The sequence below is a fragment of the Musa acuminata genome, chromosome BXJ1-9, assembly GCF_036884655.1.
Source record: "Musa acuminata AAA Group cultivar baxijiao chromosome BXJ1-9, Cavendish_Baxijiao_AAA, whole genome shotgun sequence".
NCBI lineage: Eukaryota > Viridiplantae > Streptophyta > Magnoliopsida > Zingiberales > Musaceae > Musa > Musa acuminata.
Window position 1 is genome coordinate 43130468 of NC_088335.1, and position 20358 is coordinate 43150825.

Here is a 20358-nt window from a genome sequence, read left to right on the forward strand (position 1 = left end):
GGACCATACTTGTGATAGCTCTAAATCTGCATGATTTGTGGTCCTTTGAATTAGAGAAAATGCATTTGTGATGAGAGGAATATTACTTTATGAACCAAATCAATAAGTGTAAGTTGGATGGGCAGAGAAAGAAAACCTTTTGTTGTTTATTATCTTGTGTATCATGCTAATTTGGCCACACTTAGTATTTTCATTGATCTCCAAAAGTTTCTTGAAGCTAGGGTTTAGATGTGTTGCCTCATGGCCAAATCATTCAGGGTTCCAATCATCTGCACCAGATTATTAGAATGGTGTAAGTGGAGAGTCAATTTGCATCATCTGTCAGACTGATTCAAGGATGCTTTTTAAACTGAAAATACATTCAAGGGAATAAGGCTTCTATAATCATAGATGTGTACCACACAGCATCATCTGTTGTACACTTTACAGTGAAAATGATGCTAACTTACAATTGGATTGTAGGAAAAAGACTACTCTTTTACAGACACTTGAACAGTGAAAAGAAAGTTCAGTCATGGATTGTTACCCCCAATACAAGAAGAGAAACATGAGGTGAGAAGCTTCCATCATATTACATGACAATAGCTCTCTACTAAAAATAACATATAAAAATTACAATGAGATGATACCAAGACAATAGACCAAAACCTTTCAGGTCTCCAATTATAATATCAAAACAATTTGCAAAAGAATAATAAACAATAAAACTACCTAAGTAAAGTCCACCTTCATCCTTCATCTCAGTCCATTACCAGCATTCTTTCTGTAGGGCTGTTGCCTCACAAGATGCTTCAGAGCTTTTAAGCAGAGGCACCGAGAACACGAACAAAGTTGCATGTATCAAGCAAAAATCTTTACATTCCAAACCAACTTTTTGGCATCTGGTCATTGATGAAGACAAACATAACCGTGTGGCTGATGGTAATTTCCTTGTCGATATGCTTACCTATATGCTTACAATATACAATATGAAGAAATATCCTACAAACATGTACAAATTTGATTTCACTGTCAACTAGAAGCCTGAAGAAAAGGATGTCAAGGCTTGCTTGCATTTGACTGTGCTGTGACCACTTTATGCAATTAACTACTTGTTTCGGAACAGGTTGGGTGGCAATAAAATGTTTATGATCACAAAATATCCCGAAGAGGCAGGGGTCTGGGTCTAACCCTCATGATTGTTTGATCACTATGCCGAATCCACTCAGACAATTTCCATGGTTTCTGCCATTTCCACTTGAACTGTAGCAACCACTGATGATGACTCCTTTTCCATCTCCAAAGCTTCCCTCCTTGACCTATTATTGCCAGTTTCTTTCCCGTCGACAAATGCCCAATTGGAACCATCTGCAATCAGCAAAGACCTCTTCCTTTAATGACTTGTAGATAAGGTTAATGATTTTATCAGCTTAAGAGCAGGAGGCCAACCTTCAGTGGCTGATTGTCAAAAGTCACAGTCCCTTTACTCGGGCTATTAACAATACCGGCAGTGTACTTCAGTTGTTTCTGTGCTGGTACTGCTATCGGAGACAATGGAGCACTGGTATCATCAGCAGAGTGCTTCAATGAACCATTTGAGCTCACCTGGAAAATAATACACAGAACATTCATAGGATAAATTTCTAGACCTAGTCAGTGTTACCTGGACTCTCATGTCCACAGCAACAAATACATTCATATACACATATGCAAGTTGGGTATATTTTCAGTGCATCTCTATTTATCCAAGTCTTTTAGCAGATGTTAAGAGTAAATGAGCTGCTGGGCTCTTCCAAAATGAATCTAAGCTACGATGATGGTGTTATTCTTTTAGACAAGCTTCTTAGTAATTTACATAGATTTTACTTGCTACAATGTTAAAACATGAATATCAACTATAATCCAACTAAAGTTTCTTTTCTCCTTCATTTCCAGTATCTCCTTGTCTTTATCACGAGTGGAATCAAAATTTCCTGTCTACCTATCCAAGACATATTAATCTTCTCCTCTTCTGAAGTGATCACATAATAAACACTAGTAGTTAGATGACCAAAACAATGCAGGAAAAACATTTCAGTCTGAAGTCAATCATGCAGGGAGTGATTTCCCTCTCCAATAAACACACAAAATCATTTCCTGCGTTATTCATAGCCAATTGATGAAGGAAAGGTGCTAACATGAGCCAAATATAGAAACAAATCATTTAAAGTACTCGAGAAAAAAAAATCATACGTATAGCCTCACCCTGACACATAATTAAACATGTTAACCCTTTTCATGTTTTTTTTAATCACTTTTACACTATTTAGGGCTATTGGCAACAAGAGACTTAACTTGGAGAACTCGATGCATTATTGTACACATTAAAATGATAGATGGTGAATGTAACTTTTATCTCTGGATAGTGACATGCTAGAACACTATGTACCACAAGGGGCTCAAGAATTATATTTTAGACACACCTCCATAATCCAAGCCATTTTCAAATCCTCAGCCTCTTTGGCTATTCTATTTTCTTGATATCATTTCGCTTGTGTTGTTATTGTTGTTTGTATATGTGAAACCAATAAGTCGTACAAATCTTTGTACAGAGTACAGACATAGTTATTTAATTTCTAAATTAAGCTTACAGAGTTCTAGGTTCAAGCACCTTTGTAGAATAAATGACTCGAGATATTGGGCTTCCCTTATTTCATTATTGGTGAATTCATTACCAATCCGGCGCGGAGCGGGAAGTCAATAATTGAGTAAATATCGGCTCATTCATTACAGTTAGGGGAAAGGGTAGGAGAAGACAAGAAGTTTAGTTACCAACCGAAGAAGGAGATGGACCACTACTTGGTAGAGGATGCCCGATCCGTAGGGTCTCCTCCACCTCAAACACCAGTACAGATCCGATTCTACACATCTCACATTTACGACCTTAATAGGGACTAGGCTTCAGCCTTATGGATAAATGTTTAAGATTCCAAATTATGCTTGGCTGTTTATTTAAACTGCAAGAACTTGATCTTCAAGTTTACAACAAGATATGAGACTTTAAGTATGCTATATACTACCAAGGATAGAACATGAGCTTACTGGAGGTGATGCAGGTAATGCAACTGCAACAGCTTGCCCTCCCAAATTTTGTTGTTTCTCCATTTCTTTTCTTCGCGCTTCACTGAGTCGAAGAAGACTAACAAGTTCTTTCAGTTGGTCTTTTAGTTCTTTGATCTCAATTTCCTTCTCCCTCAACTTGCATCTGTTCCAAGTATATGAAATATTAAATTCATGAAAATAAAAAAAACATAATATGTAGCAATTTAGTCAAGATCAAGTAGGAAAATGTTCAAGATTTTGTCCGACAAACTAAATAGCTCTCTTCCATGTATGTGCTTGACATATTGTCTTGGCAGTTGTCAAATGTCAAATGTTTTGAAGTGATCAAATAAATATCATTTATCATAAATAAGTAGCTTAAATTATACACTGTTCCCTAATTTAGATACAAACCAAATTTAAAATGAAAAAGACTTCAAGCAATATAAAATATAACTTTAGTCTCTTTTCCACTTTCTAGTCATTGCATATTTAAGAAATTGTGAACATGCATAAAAATGAGGGATTTTTAGACAAAAAAGTTGTTGACACTGTCAAATTTCTTTTAGCATTGTTTAGAAGAACAAACATCACGGAAAATATTAAAAAAAACATGGAATACAACCTTGCATCTGCTGCAACATTAAAAATGTAGTGAAGCAAGTTCTTTGCTTCTCCCATGGAACGCAATTGACTCCATCTTCCATGCCCTGCGAATGCACGTTCACGCTCCTCTGCCTCCGAAAGCTGGGAAGCCATTGTTACAAGAGTGTTTGATGATATGCTCACCATGTTTTCCAGTGATGTGATTCTTGCTAATCGTGCATTTGGGGACAAAGAGGATACTCTGCAGAAGATTTGAAAAATAAATGGGACTTTGTAAAAAACTTCAGCTTGATTTTCACCAGTTTTGAAAGACATTACTTGTGTTCCTGATATCCACTAAATAAGATTGTATCCCAGCATCTTTAATCACAAGTTTGCTTACATCAAAAGAATTATCATAGCAGAAATTCAGAATATAAGAATTTTTAAAGTATTAACTACCTGGAGTGTCCATTCTTTACTCTTGGTGGACTAGCACTGCTGTTTGATGAAGCTTCCTCTCGTTTCAGGAAGGCAAGCTCCTCAGCCAAGGCAGTACGTCTAGAATGAAAAGTACAAACACAATCAAGCCAATAAACAAGCAATGTTCCATATACTGAATTTAAATTAAATACTTACACTTGACTTTGTTTCTCGTATTCATTTCGAACTTCATGCACATGCACCATAACTTCAAGTTCATGATCCAGCCAACGATGCAAGGACTTTTCATTTAACTAAAGGAATAGTTTATTATCATAATATTCTAACTGAAGTTTTTACTGAGGATCACACAAAGTAAAAAAAATTATCATAGATCATGTACCTGACCACCTGGTAAATGACCATTTGAAATAACTGGAAAAAGGAAAAAAAAATTGAATCAAGACCATTGCAGGATTAAATGCAGTTTTCAATTTTTGAAAGCAACATACCAGAATTATCACGTGCTGAGGATTTTTGAGTTTCTAACAACTCTTTCAACTTCTTGGTAGCCATAGCAGCCTCCTCTGTCTTCCTATGAAGAACCTGTAGAAGGTTTTAGACCCAAATAAAGTACTCTACTAACTGCTCCAGTATCAAATAAAAACTTAACAGCATGATAGTATTCATAGAAATATCCAGAGAATTTCTTTGGATATATTAAACTAATTGTTCAATATTGAATAAAAAAGATGATCATTGTTCCAATTCTGCCCCATCCTGGGACCAGTCACAAAATTAGTGACATCATGATTGGGCCAATATTGCAACTGTCTCATCAAATTTTACCCCTAATCTAGTAGGTCTAATGATCAAGTAACAATGAAGATTACCTCTTCCCTTTAACCATTCTACTTGAATTTACAAGTAGTATCTTCATCAATTCTCCCTTCATGGTGAATAGTGCATCCAACGTTGGAAAAGATTTTGCCTTCTTAAAATAAATAGCACATATTCAATTATAAAATCATTCAAATCACGTTACTAATTTGCATCTTTTGCATTTGAGTTTAGTACTACATCTAAGCTATGAGCTTCTAGATTCATCTCCATAAATAAAATTTTCTAATTTACTTCCACTGATATTGTTAGCAATCAGCACCTACCATGAGCTTTTCTTGAATGTACTTGTTAAGTTCATATATTAATAGCCAAGAGGTAAAGGCTCAAGTCTAAGTATTCTTATAATCCAATAAGCATCAGGAACTATCTTACCTCATATTGTCAGAAAAGAAATTGTTACATAATGCATATCTTCTATTATGTCAATATGATGTAGGCTAAGGATGATCCATGGTTACAGTAGAGAATTAGAGTACAAGACTCATTAAAGCTGTCTAACCTAAGAAGCAAAAGGCTGCTCTGATGAGGATTGACAGTATTTGGGCTGCTGTAATGTAATAACAGTATATTGCAATAAAGCCTACTAAGTATATATTGAAGGCGATATCTGCAAAGTGCAATTAGATAAAACTTCAGGTTACACCATGATTATTTCCCATAGATCCATCTCATTGTCCAAGTCACAAATATTATGATTCATAAAATATAAGGTTTTTATGTATTCAAATGAGCTAACCAAGTATGCAGGCATATAACCAACTTAACAGCTTTATGATCATATGTTAGCAGAAGAATAACTATAGCAAAATCTTGGTTGGAAGCAACCATCCATACTAACCAATAAAGATTCAGTAAAAGAAATAAGCATACTAAAAAAAAGGAATAAGCATGCTAAGATTTTCCTCGAAGAGACAATTGTATTAACTATAAGTACCAATTTCTGTCGCTGATTCAATGCTTGAAGTTTGTGACGCTCGTACTCATTTCTTCTCCCCTCCTTTTTCAACTGCGTGAGCAAATGCATCAAAGTCAAACTAACTTCATAAGATGTAAATTCATACATTTTTATATGAGTACAGAATAGAATTCACCATGATTTATAACAGAAAACAAGAGGATTAAGAGCAACAATAGAATGTTGCATGTCGCCATTCTACATTAAGATATATCAGACAATAGACTGCTACACATATTAGCTGGAAAATCAAGGATTACTATGATAATCAAGTAGGTGACGTCGACTGGCAACTACAAGGTCAATGAGACAAGCAGAATAGACCATTACCTGTCTATGTTCCATGCCAATGTACAGAGAGTGCCTTGCATGCGGCCATGTAACAGATATCACATATCATTTCACAATAAGTAGCACTTACCATACCAGCTTACAGATTAAACATGCTCGGCATGAAGTTCAGTATTCCTTGAGAAATAGGGCATTTCTATCATACATACATCTCAGTAGTGACTCACAGAGAACTATAAATTTAACCAATGCAGAAAATAAATTCAAACTTATCAAATTATTGAGACAGATTCTAGTGATCAGATTGCAATTAAAAAATTTGGTGAGCAAATTGACAGTTTTTTTATGGATCCTTGTAGCATAATCCATAGCAGATTATTCACCTGAAGGAGTTCCTTCTCACGAGAAGCCTTCCACTGGCGAAACTGTTCTGCCTCTTGCTTTATCTTGTGTTGCAATTGAACCTGCAGAATAGACACTAGAAGTGACAATGAGGACAATTCTGATAGACGGGAGCCTGAATGAATGAGAATGAAGAAGATAATTTGTCCCGAGCAACAACCTTTTGTGCTTTGATAAATTGTATCTCTTCTTGCAGCTTCTTTGCGGCTTCCTCACTCCTTTGCTTTTGTTTTAACAGTTGAACCTGATTCTCTTGTTTCTTTTTAAGATCCAAGATCTGCAAATGATTAACTTAAGTAACCATGAAGTCTAAAAGAACTGTACTGCTGTTATTAGGCCATACAAGAATATCAACATGTGTTTCACCTGTGCTTCAAGGGCCTTTAATTTCTGCAAGTGGTTGTCTGGCAACTTGTGCACTTGCCCATCTGAGGCTGCAGCAAGGTTTTCCACCTCAGCCAACAATCTGTCTCTCTCTTTCTGCAGTATCAATTTCCGGAAAATCATGTGTTAAAATCAGAGAAATGAAATATTAGCTTTCTCAAATCAAAGAAGTATTAGTTAACCTGCACTGCTCTTTTCTCCTCTTCGAGCTCCATGAGTTTCTTTTTAAAGTGTTGTTTAAGAGCAAGTGTGTCAAATCCAGTAAACATTTTCATCTCAGACTGCAGAGTTGAGAAAACAAAGTTTATGAACTAGTCATAAAGGGCATGATGGGACTGATGCAATGCAACATTAATTGAAAATCTTCATAGATTAATGAATGAGGAAGTATGTGTTTAACAGGGAAACAAATAAGATGTCAAGATAGAGGCTTGCTTGAAAGAAGACAAAAACTTTGAGCAGGTATATCACAATTAGCATAATCCATACTGGAGATCACATACATGTTCCAAGACCAATTTAGTTAATTTTACAACAAAGTATTATTGGTACCATATAATGCAGAATACCAGTAAAATGTTATAGTCAAAGTTGTATGACACATTATCCATTTGGATGCCAGACTAACTAATGAATCTTATACAATCCTAACATCACATCAGAGGCTGGACTTCTGATGCTATGGTTTTCTGAGAATGAGAAACATTACAAGTATCAAATAGTGAAATTTCTCAAGCACTTTTTATATGCATAGCCATATTCATACAAGAAAATGACACAAGACAAGGGTAATATTTTAGTCAAAATTAAGTATCCACGTTTTAAAAATACTTTACATTAAATGTAGGATATCCGGCCAAGAAATATCCTTTTCCATACCTCTGGACAAGAAATATTGATTTTATTAAACTTAATTAAATTACAGAGTAAGCAAATATCATAAGGCAATTTGGTGAAATTTTCAAACACCTCTTTCTGCTCCAAACGCCTGTTTAACTCGTTCAACTCCTTGCCCATAGAATCTTGCAAGATTGTGTGTTCCCATTCTTTGGCTACTTCTTCATCTAATTCCTTGGAGTCACCTGCTGAAGAATTGATGCATTAAAAAGCGAAACTTGAATAGCTGAAGGATGATAACCAAGCATACAGTACAAATCTTTTTAACATATAAATGCTTAGGAAACCAATAAAAATTAAAAAGAATAAGTCATTGAATTGGTCATGTGACAAAGAAATTGCCTTTTATTGCCTCAGCCATCTGGTAATCGAAGTTTTCTGTGCTGTGCAGGCTCCTCTTCAAACCTTCTGCTTTAAAGAAACAAGAACCAGCTTTCTGAAAATTTATGTACAAAAGAGTGCAGTTATGTTATTTATCCAGCTGACAAACCTCAATCATAGATTGATAACATATAAACTTTCACTATGAAATGAAGAAACACAAATGAAAGAGAGACCGATATCTTGGATCACAGATGAGTTAATGCACCAGAAATTCAGAAGTAGTTTAGGTGTTTGCTCTTGCTTAGAAGATGAAATATGCGATCAAAAGATGAATGATGGGAGGAAAAGGGATAATGAAACTTAGCCGCTATGAGAGCTAAACACCAAAATGATACAAGCTGACATGACCTACTTTACCAAGGGTACTTCGGGCTTGGTTCAGGCCTGGGTTATAATATTCCAGCCAAACTCAAATTCAGGATGGACTTTGATGAGAACTCAAAAGCTCATCCCAAGACAAATATATGTATACATATATTACATTTAGTCTTGTTCAGTTTTTCTAAACCTCAGCACTGGTATATTTAGCGTAGATCTAACTCGTATGATATTCTTTATCTCTTTGCCACATCCTCCCCAAAACCCAGCCCGACATTGCTTCGCCCTTATCCTTTGTCTGCTTCTTGTAGTCTCCTTTTCAAAAGCACACTATGATCAGGCAGCGTCTGTTTTGACTTGAAATGTTAACAATGCCACTGTGATTCCCTCTCTTGTATGTATATGTAGAGCTCTTGGCCATTTACTGTTATGCTCTTTGTTTCTTCATTGTAAAATCATATCGCTCTCAAAACCACCTATCTACTTGCTGCCAGAGATCTTGGCACTTTCTTTCGACACATGCAACCTGATTGATAACCCAAAACCACTTCAAGTAAGGCCTGCATTGACGAGCTCGTGTTCAACATCAGGATGGATCAAAGTTTAACAGAAGCTTCCAGACCATGATCAGAGGCAGGAGTGATCAAAAAATTCACCAAACTGCTCAAATCAGAGCATCAAGGGGGAAGTCCACATGTATTTCCAAACCAAGAATAAGTATTTTTCTTTACATGATAGATTTAAGGAATTACTAAAATATTCAAAACCTGACTAGCTTGAGATCTGATGCAAAAAATTTCGGCTGAAGAAAAATTTGGAGCCAGCTCAATGCAATGTGAGATTACCTTAAGAAACAACTCTCTTCTCTGTATTCAACGGAAGTACTAATTTTAACTGATTTACATAATGCACTCTGTTTATCATGTATTTTCTCAAACAAGGAGCTAAAATGTGTTTTGATCTGAAGACACTAACATGAATAAGATCCCTTGATGAGAAAAATCTCATGGATGAAGTCTATGGCAAGGTTTGCAATACTGCCTGGCACGGTATGGTAAGAGTGGTATTAACTGGCCTAACGGGTTACCGGTACAGGATCGGTTGCCAGTATAGGATCAGTACAGGTTTGGTTGCCAGTACTGTACCAATTACCAGGTAGTACAGATCAGGATTGGTACCGTGGTCAGTACTACTGAGTAGTTTCTACTTCTTTTGTTTTTGGCTTCTTTTAGGATTTGTGTGAGACTTGGTTCATACCAGCATACCAACACTTAGTACACTGGTATAGACTGGTTTTGTACCACTCTGGCTGATAGAGTACAACTACACAAAATTGTGAGCCATGGTTTGTGGACATATTGGACAGATGAGCTATAGACAAAATGCAAGGATTATATGGGCACGTAATATTGTGTATATATTGTGGGAATATCTTAATGGGAACACACCAACACCCCTGTTCATCTACAGGTAAGAATATCCTCTAAACAACTGTACAGCTTGTCCAAAATATAATTTGTTATTAATTAATGTTACCTATTGGCATCACGAGGAGTTTGCACTTTTAAGACCTAGGTGATCAATGTTTGAGTCACAAAACAACCTCTCTAATTACGAGATATAAGACTATATATATTCATCCTTCTCAAACCCCGTATTGTAGGAAACACCTTTTTTTTTCATTTTAGCATCACAAAATAAAAGTAAAACTGGACCTACTCTTAAAAAATAGAACCAGATTCTTAGCTCTTTAACAAGGATCTTAAATTCATTTAGATGAATACAACTTACACTTCCTTATCGACCATGATGTCAGATTATGAATAGGTGTTGGATCAGTTCCTAGCATGTAATCACAGGAACAGGAATATTTTTCAATATCACAATTTCTTTGCTAATATTTGTTTGGTTTAAATGTTATGTTCCATTTTAAAATATTTTGACCTAAGAAACTGCAATTTCTTTACTACCCTTTCCTTCTACTTTTTCTCTGTTTTTCTCCCAGCATGGAACTTAGAACATTCTAATCAAAACTACAATCCCTAGATGGTGCATGATTGACAATTGGTAGGTTTCCCTGTAGAGGCCAACTCCACTTGATCTTATAACTCAAATGCAGACCTAAATTTCAGACCCTCAGTCTTTGAGTCTATAGTTCACCCATCACATTAATATTATTTTAGTATCCTTGTGAATTGGTCAAAAATTTATGATAAGGTAATCTGAATTCAAATTTAAGATCAGACCCTCAGTCTTTTAGTTCATAGTTCACCCATCACATTAATATTATTTTGGTATCCTTGATAATTGGTCCAAAATTTACGATAAGGTAATCTGAATTCAAATTCAAGATCAGACCCTCAGTCTTCTAGTCCACAGTTCATCCATCACATTAATATTACCTTGGTATCCTTGTCAATTGGTCCAAAATTTATGATAAGGTAATCTGAATTCAAATTCAAGCAAATGTATCAATTAAATTAGAACCTAGGGCTAGAAGTAGCTCTAGTCTTCCTAGAAGCCCCTTCCCCATCCTGTCTTATGGCATTAGGTGTACTGAAAGTTGCATAACAAACAAGTTGAAGTTACAAATAAATACAAAACAGTACAGAATTTAAAGGTTCTGATTAATATACCTCAGAATCTGTGTCAAAATTCTCATTCTGAGCAGATCGACTCCGGAATTCATAGAGTTCCCTACAAAGATCTTCATTGGCAGCTTCCAGCCAAGAGACTTTCTCTTTGAGAGCCTACAAATCATAACAACCGAAACAGATATTGCTAAACAAGCTTCTTATAGTAGTAAGTACATATCGACACAGAAACATGAACAACAGTGTGTCGTTGATTAAGTGACAATGAGGTTTCTCATTAGTTGCATTATGTGAATCTGTGAATTCTACGTTCCAGCTGGCCTTGGATTCAATAAAAGCTGATGCCTTGAACATCACCATTGCTACTAAAGTGGAGCAAAATCTAAATGCTGACAACTATCTCGAATCCTAGTAATAGATCTTAATCCTTCTATGTTCCATTGTCAGATTAGTGAATGATTCATACACTAATCAATTCATATGATTGGGTGTTGGAAGAGCACATGCAAGTTGGCAAGAAGATAGAGAACAAGGAAGAAACACAGATATGAGAAATCAGATAAAAGGAAACTATTACCTGAATCTCATCAGATGCTCCTCCCCCACGATAACAGGCCAGTTCTGCCTGCAAGTATTCAATATGTTGCCGCATTCTCTGCATCTCTTCTGATATTGGATTTCGGTTGACCTGGAAAGGTTCCAACATATGAGAAGGAATTCAGTTTACAAATCTGAGAAATAAAAACATATTTCTGCTGAATGATGGCCATTCATTCACAAAAATAATCAACAAAGTCAAACTCACAATGGGCTTATTCTGGATGTTGCGAGCTCGATTAGCATATTTCAATGTGTTCAGAGTTTCCTCCGCATTAATATCAGCTGGGCTGATACAAGCTGGAAAAATGTGATAAAATGGTAGTTAGACAAGTAATTCAAGGGCTGAATGAGAATGGCATAACTTCATGTTGAATGTTGTCAATGTAGCACTGGCAATTCCTACATGTAAAAATCATATTCCAAACGCATGCAATATTGAAATTAGCTATATTGTGTGAAATCTATGACTATGTAGGAAACTATTATAGCAAGTTAGCAACTTTCCGCCTTCTTAGCAGTCGAGCATTTGAGTCCCCTTGAGATTCAATATGTTTGACAGCCCTTCTAATAAGTGCAGCATGTATAGTTCAATACCTATTTAAGTAATCACAAAAATATTTGTGTCTCCTCCCCAAAATAGCAGACAGACAGTTATACCACAAACATAACTGCAACTTAAAGATTGAAGTATTGGTTATAGTGCTTCCTCCTATGCGCATATCAAGGAGGTTCCAGCTATCCAGAACAATCAACAATGCTAAATAAATCTTGTCTAATCAATTCTTTTGATGCTGAAAGTATTGAATTGGCACCAAGAAAATGCATAGAATCATCAAGTTTGCTAAATTACGAGGCATTAGGGCATACATGCTTCCACTAAATCTGCTGGTAGAACATATTATAGAATCATCAGCAAATGCTTTACAATTCTGTGGTGTTCAAATGAAGAAATGTATCAAACATAACATTAACAACAAATAGTTTTTTACCTATCATTACAGTCCTGCTATTTCCTCCAAGTGAGTCCTGCACAAAATTGAAGTAGAAGACAATTAAAAGAAGCTTCTTTATCACTGTCATTTAAACTATGGAGAGACTTTTAAGCTCAGAAGTTGATATGCTTTTTGCACACTGAAGTTGAAAAGCACTTTATAAAAAACTTGTTCAGGCAAACAACATTAAATGAAAAACAGCGGTCACTAACTTTTGAACACATACAAATGAGCACACTACACTTTTGCTACCTAATATGTCAAAAGTTCATTATTACTACATTACTATTAGTCATTAAGATGAGCACCTTCTTTACACTTTTAATTCACCCATATCAAAGGACCTTTCTCAACTTGGAAAAAGTAAAAGATACTCCACAAGCCAAGGACATTTTTTCATTATTGGAATAGCTGCTGCACTAGCTGAATTTTATACATGACAAATATAGTAATGGCTATTTTCCTAAAGTTTACATAAATGTCTTCCTTTATTGGTTAAATGCTTTCTCAAACTACTGTATACATTTCATAACCATGGTAAAGACCAATTGGAAGATATTATACGAATTCTTGGGTATAGTTGTTCCCCATTAGATGAAAATGCATCGATGATTACAATTGATGACAGAAGGAATGTTGGCAAACCTGCAAGAGTCGAGTAAGTTTGCTATCACGGTAAGGAACATGAGCACCTTCTTTACGCTTTTTCTCATCTCCAAGAGCACTTATGACATTTCCAAGGGCTAAGAGTCCCTTGTTAATATGAACCCCTAAAATAAGCAAGCAGATGAATGTAAGAAAACTTCGTTTAAGTTAAATACATGGTCATACCCATCAAGGACAAGGTGAATTACCTTCCTTGAATCGAAGGCCATCCGAGCCTGTTCTCTTAGCACGTTCTGATCCAGCAAGATCAACTAGGTGAAGTTTTGCACATAGATAATCTTCATTCATATCCTCAATTTGTACACTTCCAGTAGTGACAGGACCAAGTTTGCGCATCTGCTCCAATGTTATTGTGAAGATGGCATGGGAACGACTATTACATAAAGAAAATTAAAAAAAAGAAACATCATTCAGAATGGTATGATGGACTAGACCCATACTACAACACAAGAAACTGTTTATTTTACAACTTTAATCTTGATCAACAAAGTTGAAAAATGTTCTTCCACTCGACTGAAAGGAAGCCATGTTACATTGTGCTATGGGATTCAACTATCTTAATCTGCGCCTGTGCTTTTTCTATTGATCATAACTATTTGCATTATAAATGTCATTTCTAAAGCATTCTTCATCTACTTCATCATTTTCTTGTCAGTTTATGTACAAGGCAATATCAAATCAACGACTATTACATAAAGAAAATAAATAAAAAACATCATTCAGAATGGTCTGATGGACTAGACCCATACTACAACACAAGAAAATGTATATGTTACAACTTTAATCTTGATCAACAAAGTTGAAAAATGCACTTCCGCTTGACTGAAAGGAAGCCATGTTACGTTGTGCTATAGGATTCAACTATCTTAATCTACTCCTCTGTGCTTTTTCTATTGATCATAACTCTTTGCATTATAAATGTCATTTATTAAAGCATTCTTCGTCTACTTCATCATTTTCTTGTCAGTTTATAGACGAGGCAATATCAAATCAATGAGAAGAATGGAAAACTGATCAGGTTAAAAACTTAAACGATTATGTAAATCTTGATCTAGGTTTACACTTTACATAATACTTGAGCTATAAAAATGGGCCACCATCTAAGTCAAACAGCATAGAAAGTCAACTATAAGAATTAACAAATACAAACTCTACAGGGGAGGTAAAATACAATATCTTAATAAAGTGGTGTATGATAATCCAGTCCAATGGCTTCACATGTTGAGTAAGTCTTCCAACTTATCGAATGACTACATTCAGAAAAATACAAAACAGACCACAAAGAATAGCCTGAAAGTACAAAACCAATCGCTTAGTTTTAGGTGATAGCTAAAAAATTTCATTTAACTTTGGATTGTGTCCATGGTTTGTTTTGCATAAAAAGGCTCCACCCTGGAAGCATGTATTAAGCATACTCAAGTATAACAACCGATTTAAACAAAAAAAATAACAAGTGAGTCTCTAGCGTACATGATAAACAACCAGCTGTGGTGGTCATAAATATCTCTATTTGCTAATCTAATGATTCACAATAGAAGGATTAATTATGCATAATTTAGAAGAATGTACAAATGACTAACAGAAGAAGTTGCTAATATCTGTAGAAGAATTAATTATGCATAATTTTGAAGAATGAACAAATAAGTAACAGAAGTTGCTAATATCTGTATCTTAAAAGGTAGATGCTTGAAAAAGGATGCTATAAGAAATTTAAAGAAGAGAATTCAAGTAAACCAATCCTGTCGAAATACGACAATGATAATTTTTCAGCAAAAAAAGTATAGGGAGGGAGAGAAAAGAAAAGTCATTTTAACCTGGACTGGTTGTTCATGTTTGTACTTCCAGTTGCACGGTTCAATGAACCTTGCTCCAGACATGCAGCCATTTCCTTTTGAGTGTTAACGAAAATTTCAGTAGATCCAGAAAGTGTTATAACTCCATTTGATGCCTCACGTATCTGTACTGGAGGTTTTCCAGGTACTGTCAACTTCCCAGCTTGTCCATTGATAGCCTCGAGTTTGGTAGCAGATGAACCATCTAGCAAATCTCTCACTTCTTCTTTCAAAATCTTCACAATAATTCTCAGTATCAGATGAGACAGATGCGTATAGACATTTATCATAGATGAAAACTGATCCAATTTGCAATCAGAAATATGAAATGCACCAAGATTTTGGTTTCAAAATTTATTTAACGGTAATTAATGTTATTGCTAAAAGAAAGAGAATAAATTATACACATACCCAAGGTGTATTTTACATTTGATATTTTGGAAAATTAATCAGTTTCTAGGCTAAAAATGACTGCTATGTATCTTGTTCAATAATCAATTGGCATCAATTACTGTTCCTGTTGACAAAAACGATCCAAGAATAGATTAATCTAGCTCTCCAGCACCCTTCAACCAGAAGAGACACAAACAAAAAGTTGGCAGGCAGCGACGAATCTCATAAGCACCTTGTAATCTATATGTGCTGCTGTGACTTCCAAAGGGTTTCACCAATAGCCCTATAGATGACAGTACACAAAGTGCCTACTAGTACAATAACTAAGAAATCTTTAGTTTTTAAAGAACTGGAAGAAGCTAGATCACTTTTGCTGCTACTAATACCTAACTTAGCCTCATGTAAGATTGTACAAGGAAAAATGAAGCATTGCTGATAAGTTTATTATGCAAAAGTTATTTTATATTGACATCAGAACAGTTTCTCACTTATCAACCTTGCATGCTGTTTTCATACAAGAAGCATTTGAACCTAACAAGCTAAAAGAATCAGGCCCCAAAGTGAATCCTTCACCATCCACCATTTATCTGGCTTAACCAGTTCCATCATGTTATCTGGCTGTTATAGAAGAGAAGAGAAAAACTGAGATACATAGCTTAAATATGAAAATAGATATAACCAAACACCTGGGACTAAAGATAAACAAGAGAAATAAATTGCACATAAACCATAAGTGGTTCTTCCATAGTGAGACTAGGGAACTATATCAGGTTGAATACATAGGATTGTATTCTAATATGATATTATACAGGATTGGCACTTTTAAATCTTTCTATCATCAGGTAATTCATAGCATGATAAGAGCCTAGAGAAGTAAAATTGTTCTTGTTGCTTCAGGTTTCAGTGAGAAACTATTTAAAAGGTAAACAACTATTCGATTCCGTTCCATTTGTATCTTTCATCTTGGTGAAGATGGAGGAAGGAAACAAAAACAAGAGTAAAGAAATAAAGCCATGTAATATGTGAAATATAAAATGCCATAAAAATAGGCTATAATGGGCATATGTAACAGCAACAAAAGCAAGGTTATTGCTGCAATGCACTTAGTACATCCAATTCCAACTCATCTTTCACATGACTACTAAGACAGTGCATTAGCACAACATCAGCAAAGATGCATTATATCTCATCAGTACCAACATAAACGAATTAGAAAGAGAAAATTGAAAACTGTAGGAATCAGTTTCAAACATGGTTGTAGAGGTAATAGCCAACAGAATTTTTGTACCTCAATGAATGAGACACGCAGCTGGAATTCTGCTTGATTCTTCATAGTCTCAATCTTGCAAAATAAAGCATTCATAACTTGAGGGATAAGCGCAGTTTGAGAACCATCCTTACATCCAGTTCCCATGGTGTATGTCTTTCCTGATCCCGTCTGTGGCACATCAAATTGTCAGATGCTTTAAAAATTTCAGGATATATTGCAAAAAGGATGTCAATGATCTCTAGCAGTCTATATTGTGTTACATAACCTGACCATACGCAAGAACAGTTGCATTGTATCCTTGGAACAAACCATCCACAAGTGGAGCAACACATTCGTCAAACATGGCGTATGATGGAGAACCTGTACTCCCATACACATGATCAAAAGTATATGAATGGGTGCCAATTTGCACCTGCACATCAACATTAGTCCATAACTATTTATGATTAAGAATTCAAGAAAGCTAGTTGAAGACTGCGATTATGTTGGATTAGTCTACCATAAATAGTAAAATGCAATGTGATTATTTTGCAGCAGTCATAAAACCGATGAAGATCTTTAAAATTTATACAGAAAGGGCAAAAAATTGACATAATGCATCACTTCTCCATGTTTCAGTTCAGCATCTAATAATCCAGTTTCTTCAAGTTCTTAAAATAAGAAATAATGCCAAATAAAAACTGCAAGTCCTGCCTACAAAAAACACTCTCCAATCTCACCTAGTGCTGCTTAAAAATACATGTTTGAAGAGAAAAACATACAGTGTTACAATTGACAAACTATATGTTGCTTATGCCAACTGCTTCAGGTGACATAGTGCTGTTGACCAAATTCAATAAAGAATTTGACCTTTATAAGGCTTAGATTTTAATTGACAAATTTAGACAACTAGAACACTGTAAAAAGTTTGAATAAGAAGAATATTAGCATGACTAGAAGACAAATGGATAAACATAATGGTACATTCATTAACATAAAAATTCTTCAAAGAAAGATGTCAAAATCATCAATCATGATCAGCAGTCAGTGCCAAATATCATGAGTTGGACAATACCTCAACAGGATAATGGGACTAGAGAACAGAAATTTAAGTTTTTGTTCTCGAAGCATAGGAAATTTAAATTATCACCATCTATGAAAACCCATGCATTTTATCTCTATATGAAAACATCAGGATTAGGAGCAAAATTTGGTGGATGCTTATATTTGGAGTTTGTGTAAGCTGAGAAACTTTCGAGATAACTAAACTGATAGCTGTTGCTACTTCTTTTTTTTTCTTTATTTCAAATCTGAGATCTAATGATGCATTTTCGGCATCTACCACTCCTTATCATCAATATAGGTTTTGTGACACCAACAGCCACCAAAATGAACCAGAACTTGAATATCATAGCTCAAATGTTAAGTCCATCATCTTCGCCTCTCTTTTTCAACTTAAGTCGTACAGTAAAGATAAAGCTAAGGGAAGAAAGCTAGGACTAAGGTTTAATGAATTAGAGATAAGGATAATGCTTTTTGGAAAAGGAAATAATCACTTGAGTGGACATTTTTTCAATGTGTGCCTTTCTTTAAATTCAATGATTTCCTCAATAGACTGTAAAAGCCTTAAATGATGAAAAAGGATTCTAAATCAGCATATCTGATCATATGTTCCAGGAAAATATTGATTTAATATGCAACCCTTCCAAAAAATCTCTAAAGGAACGGAAACTCAACTTAAACTCCAGCAAAACCTAATTTGACTCAATCCCAAGATCTAAGAAGGCTAAACTTCTCTAGGACTCCTTCAGAGTGAAAAGTGAAAAAGAGGGTTTTATGACTTATCCTCTCACAAAGCACTTGACAAAATAAAAGTCAAGCTACATGAATTTGGTAATAGTTAACTGAAATTGTCAAGATCACTGATCAGACTTCCCCTTAAGTAGAATTAAGTGTCCGTCTTTTTCTTAAAGGAATGCATTGAAAGGAAACCAGCAGAGACTTAACTGACCCAGAACAGGGAAAAAAATAAAACAATTTTAAGCAGTGATGGGTGATTATCAATTATAATCCGTGAAAACCGCAGCTGCTAATTGACTTGCATTGTGCTTGACCATCACATAAAAGAAAAAAAAAAAGATAAAGGCTAGAATTACATGCACTTTGGTCAACACAATTCCAGATCTCTGCTGCAAATTAACGAAAAATGGTGAGAAACTGACGCCGAAGCACTAAAAAATCATCTTTTTCTCTTTGATTAAATGATAACCAAATGTAGCGTACACAAGTCTTATCTCAACAGGGTTCGGCAAAAAGAGGACAAATTTAGAGAACCTGTGGCTTCCCCGGGACGACGGTGACACAATCCTTGCACCCCTGCAGGCGCTCGTCGCCGATGAGCGGCCTAATGTGCACGGCCACCTTCACGCTGCAATCCTCCCCGTTCTCCATCGCCGTCCTCCTTCAAGAACTCGACCAGGATCACGCCAATTCGTTTACAATCAGAAATTTTCCAGGTGGAACCAAAGGGGAAGGGGCGAAACCCAAGAAAAAGGCCAAATTTGGTACGCGGTAAGGGGGACACACAGCGTGCGTATGCAGGAAGGTATGGATATGCCTTGCCTCTGAAAGAGAGAGGGCGTGTGACGGAATTGTTTGTTGGAAAACAGAAAGGAACAGGGTGGGGAGAGTCAGGAGGAGGATTTGGTAGCACCAAGGACAGCAATAGCAGTTGCAGCAGCAGCAGCAACAACAACAACAACCGCCATCATGCTTTCTTGAGCTTCACTGCAAAACCCCTCCCAAAAGCCAAAAATGAGTTCTTGCAGAGAGGCGAGGCAGCAAGACCTCTCTTTGCGGCGGTGGTGGTGGTGATGGGAGAAGATGGGCGTCCAAGAGAGAGTGGTTGTTGGAGTTGGAGGTGGGAAATCTGAAGGACCACAGTTCCAAAATGCCCCTCCTCCTCCTCCTCCTCCTCCTCCTCCTCTCCCTCTGTTGCAGGTCAGTGGTGGTGGATTGGTGGTGGCTACGGAGAAGGCATCAATCAGGAGGGAGAGGGCTGTCAAATGAGATCATACAGCTAAAGAAAAGGCTGCATTGATTTATGGTGGTGCCACCGTGTTCACCACAGTCCCTGTTACAAGGACATGGCATCTCTTATGGTGGTGGTATTATTATTGTTCAGCCTTCACCAACTCATGACATGTGCTCTGTTGATGAAGGGGGAGGGGGAGGGGGAGGGGATGCTTGGCCTTAATTTGGCAGGATCAGTGAATGACTGTGCTGGTGGTGAACTGGTGGGGGGGCCCAGCTAGGGAACACATGGGGCCCAGCACTGGGTCTGGGAGGTGGGCCCTGAGATTGGGGGTCCCTTTCATGGCTTGGTAGGTCTGATCTGATCTCCACAGAGAACAGATGGGAGGAGAGAGAG

General features: G+C 36.2%; 1 protein-coding gene across 3 annotated transcripts; it reads right to left on the bottom strand.

Moving 5' to 3' along the window:
- Positions 1-429: 429 nt before the first annotated feature.
- LOC103998691 (kinesin-like protein KIN-4A) lies at positions 430-20157 on the bottom strand. Of its 3 annotated transcripts, none has more exons than XM_009420242.3 (25): positions 19263-20152; positions 17215-17361; positions 16968-17117; positions 15269-15522; positions 13643-13827; positions 13434-13558; positions 12786-12822; positions 12002-12093; positions 11774-11884; positions 11239-11352; positions 8243-8336; positions 7973-8085; positions 7186-7284; positions 6986-7099; positions 6780-6896; positions 6601-6681; positions 5906-5977; positions 4581-4674; positions 4472-4503; positions 4285-4382; positions 4108-4206; positions 3686-3907; positions 3061-3223; positions 1429-1584; positions 430-1347 (listed from the first exon to the last, which is right to left on the bottom strand). In XM_009420242.3, the coding sequence occupies exons 1-25, from the start codon at positions 19377-19379 to the stop codon at positions 1132-1134; spliced, it is 3102 nt and encodes a 1033-aa protein (XP_009418517.2). In that variant the 5' UTR covers positions 19380-20152; the 3' UTR covers positions 430-1131. The 3 variants fall into 3 exon arrangements, with proteins under 3 accessions (XP_009418517.2, XP_064939885.1, XP_064939886.1); XM_065083813.1 differs by having other exon boundaries at positions 7973-8088; XM_065083814.1 differs by lacking the exons at positions 430-1347; positions 1429-1584 and having other exon boundaries at positions 3080-3223; positions 3686-3770; positions 3850-3907; positions 7973-8088; positions 19263-20157.
- Between the last annotated feature and the right edge of the window lie 201 nt (positions 20158-20358).

Coding starts and splice junctions, on each gene's coding strand:
- LOC103998691 (XM_065083813.1), bottom strand. CDS start 19,379: ATGGAGAACGGGGAGGATTGCAGCGTGAAGGTGGCCGTGCACATTAGG. Junction 15,523..16,967: donor TGCGTGTCTCATTCATTGAG/GTACAAAAATTC, acceptor ATTATTGTGAAG/ATTTTGAAAGAAGAAGTGAG. Junction 6,897..6,985: donor TAAAGGCCCTTGAAGCACAG/GTGAAACACATG, acceptor AATCATTTGCAG/ATCTTGGATCTTAAAAAGAA.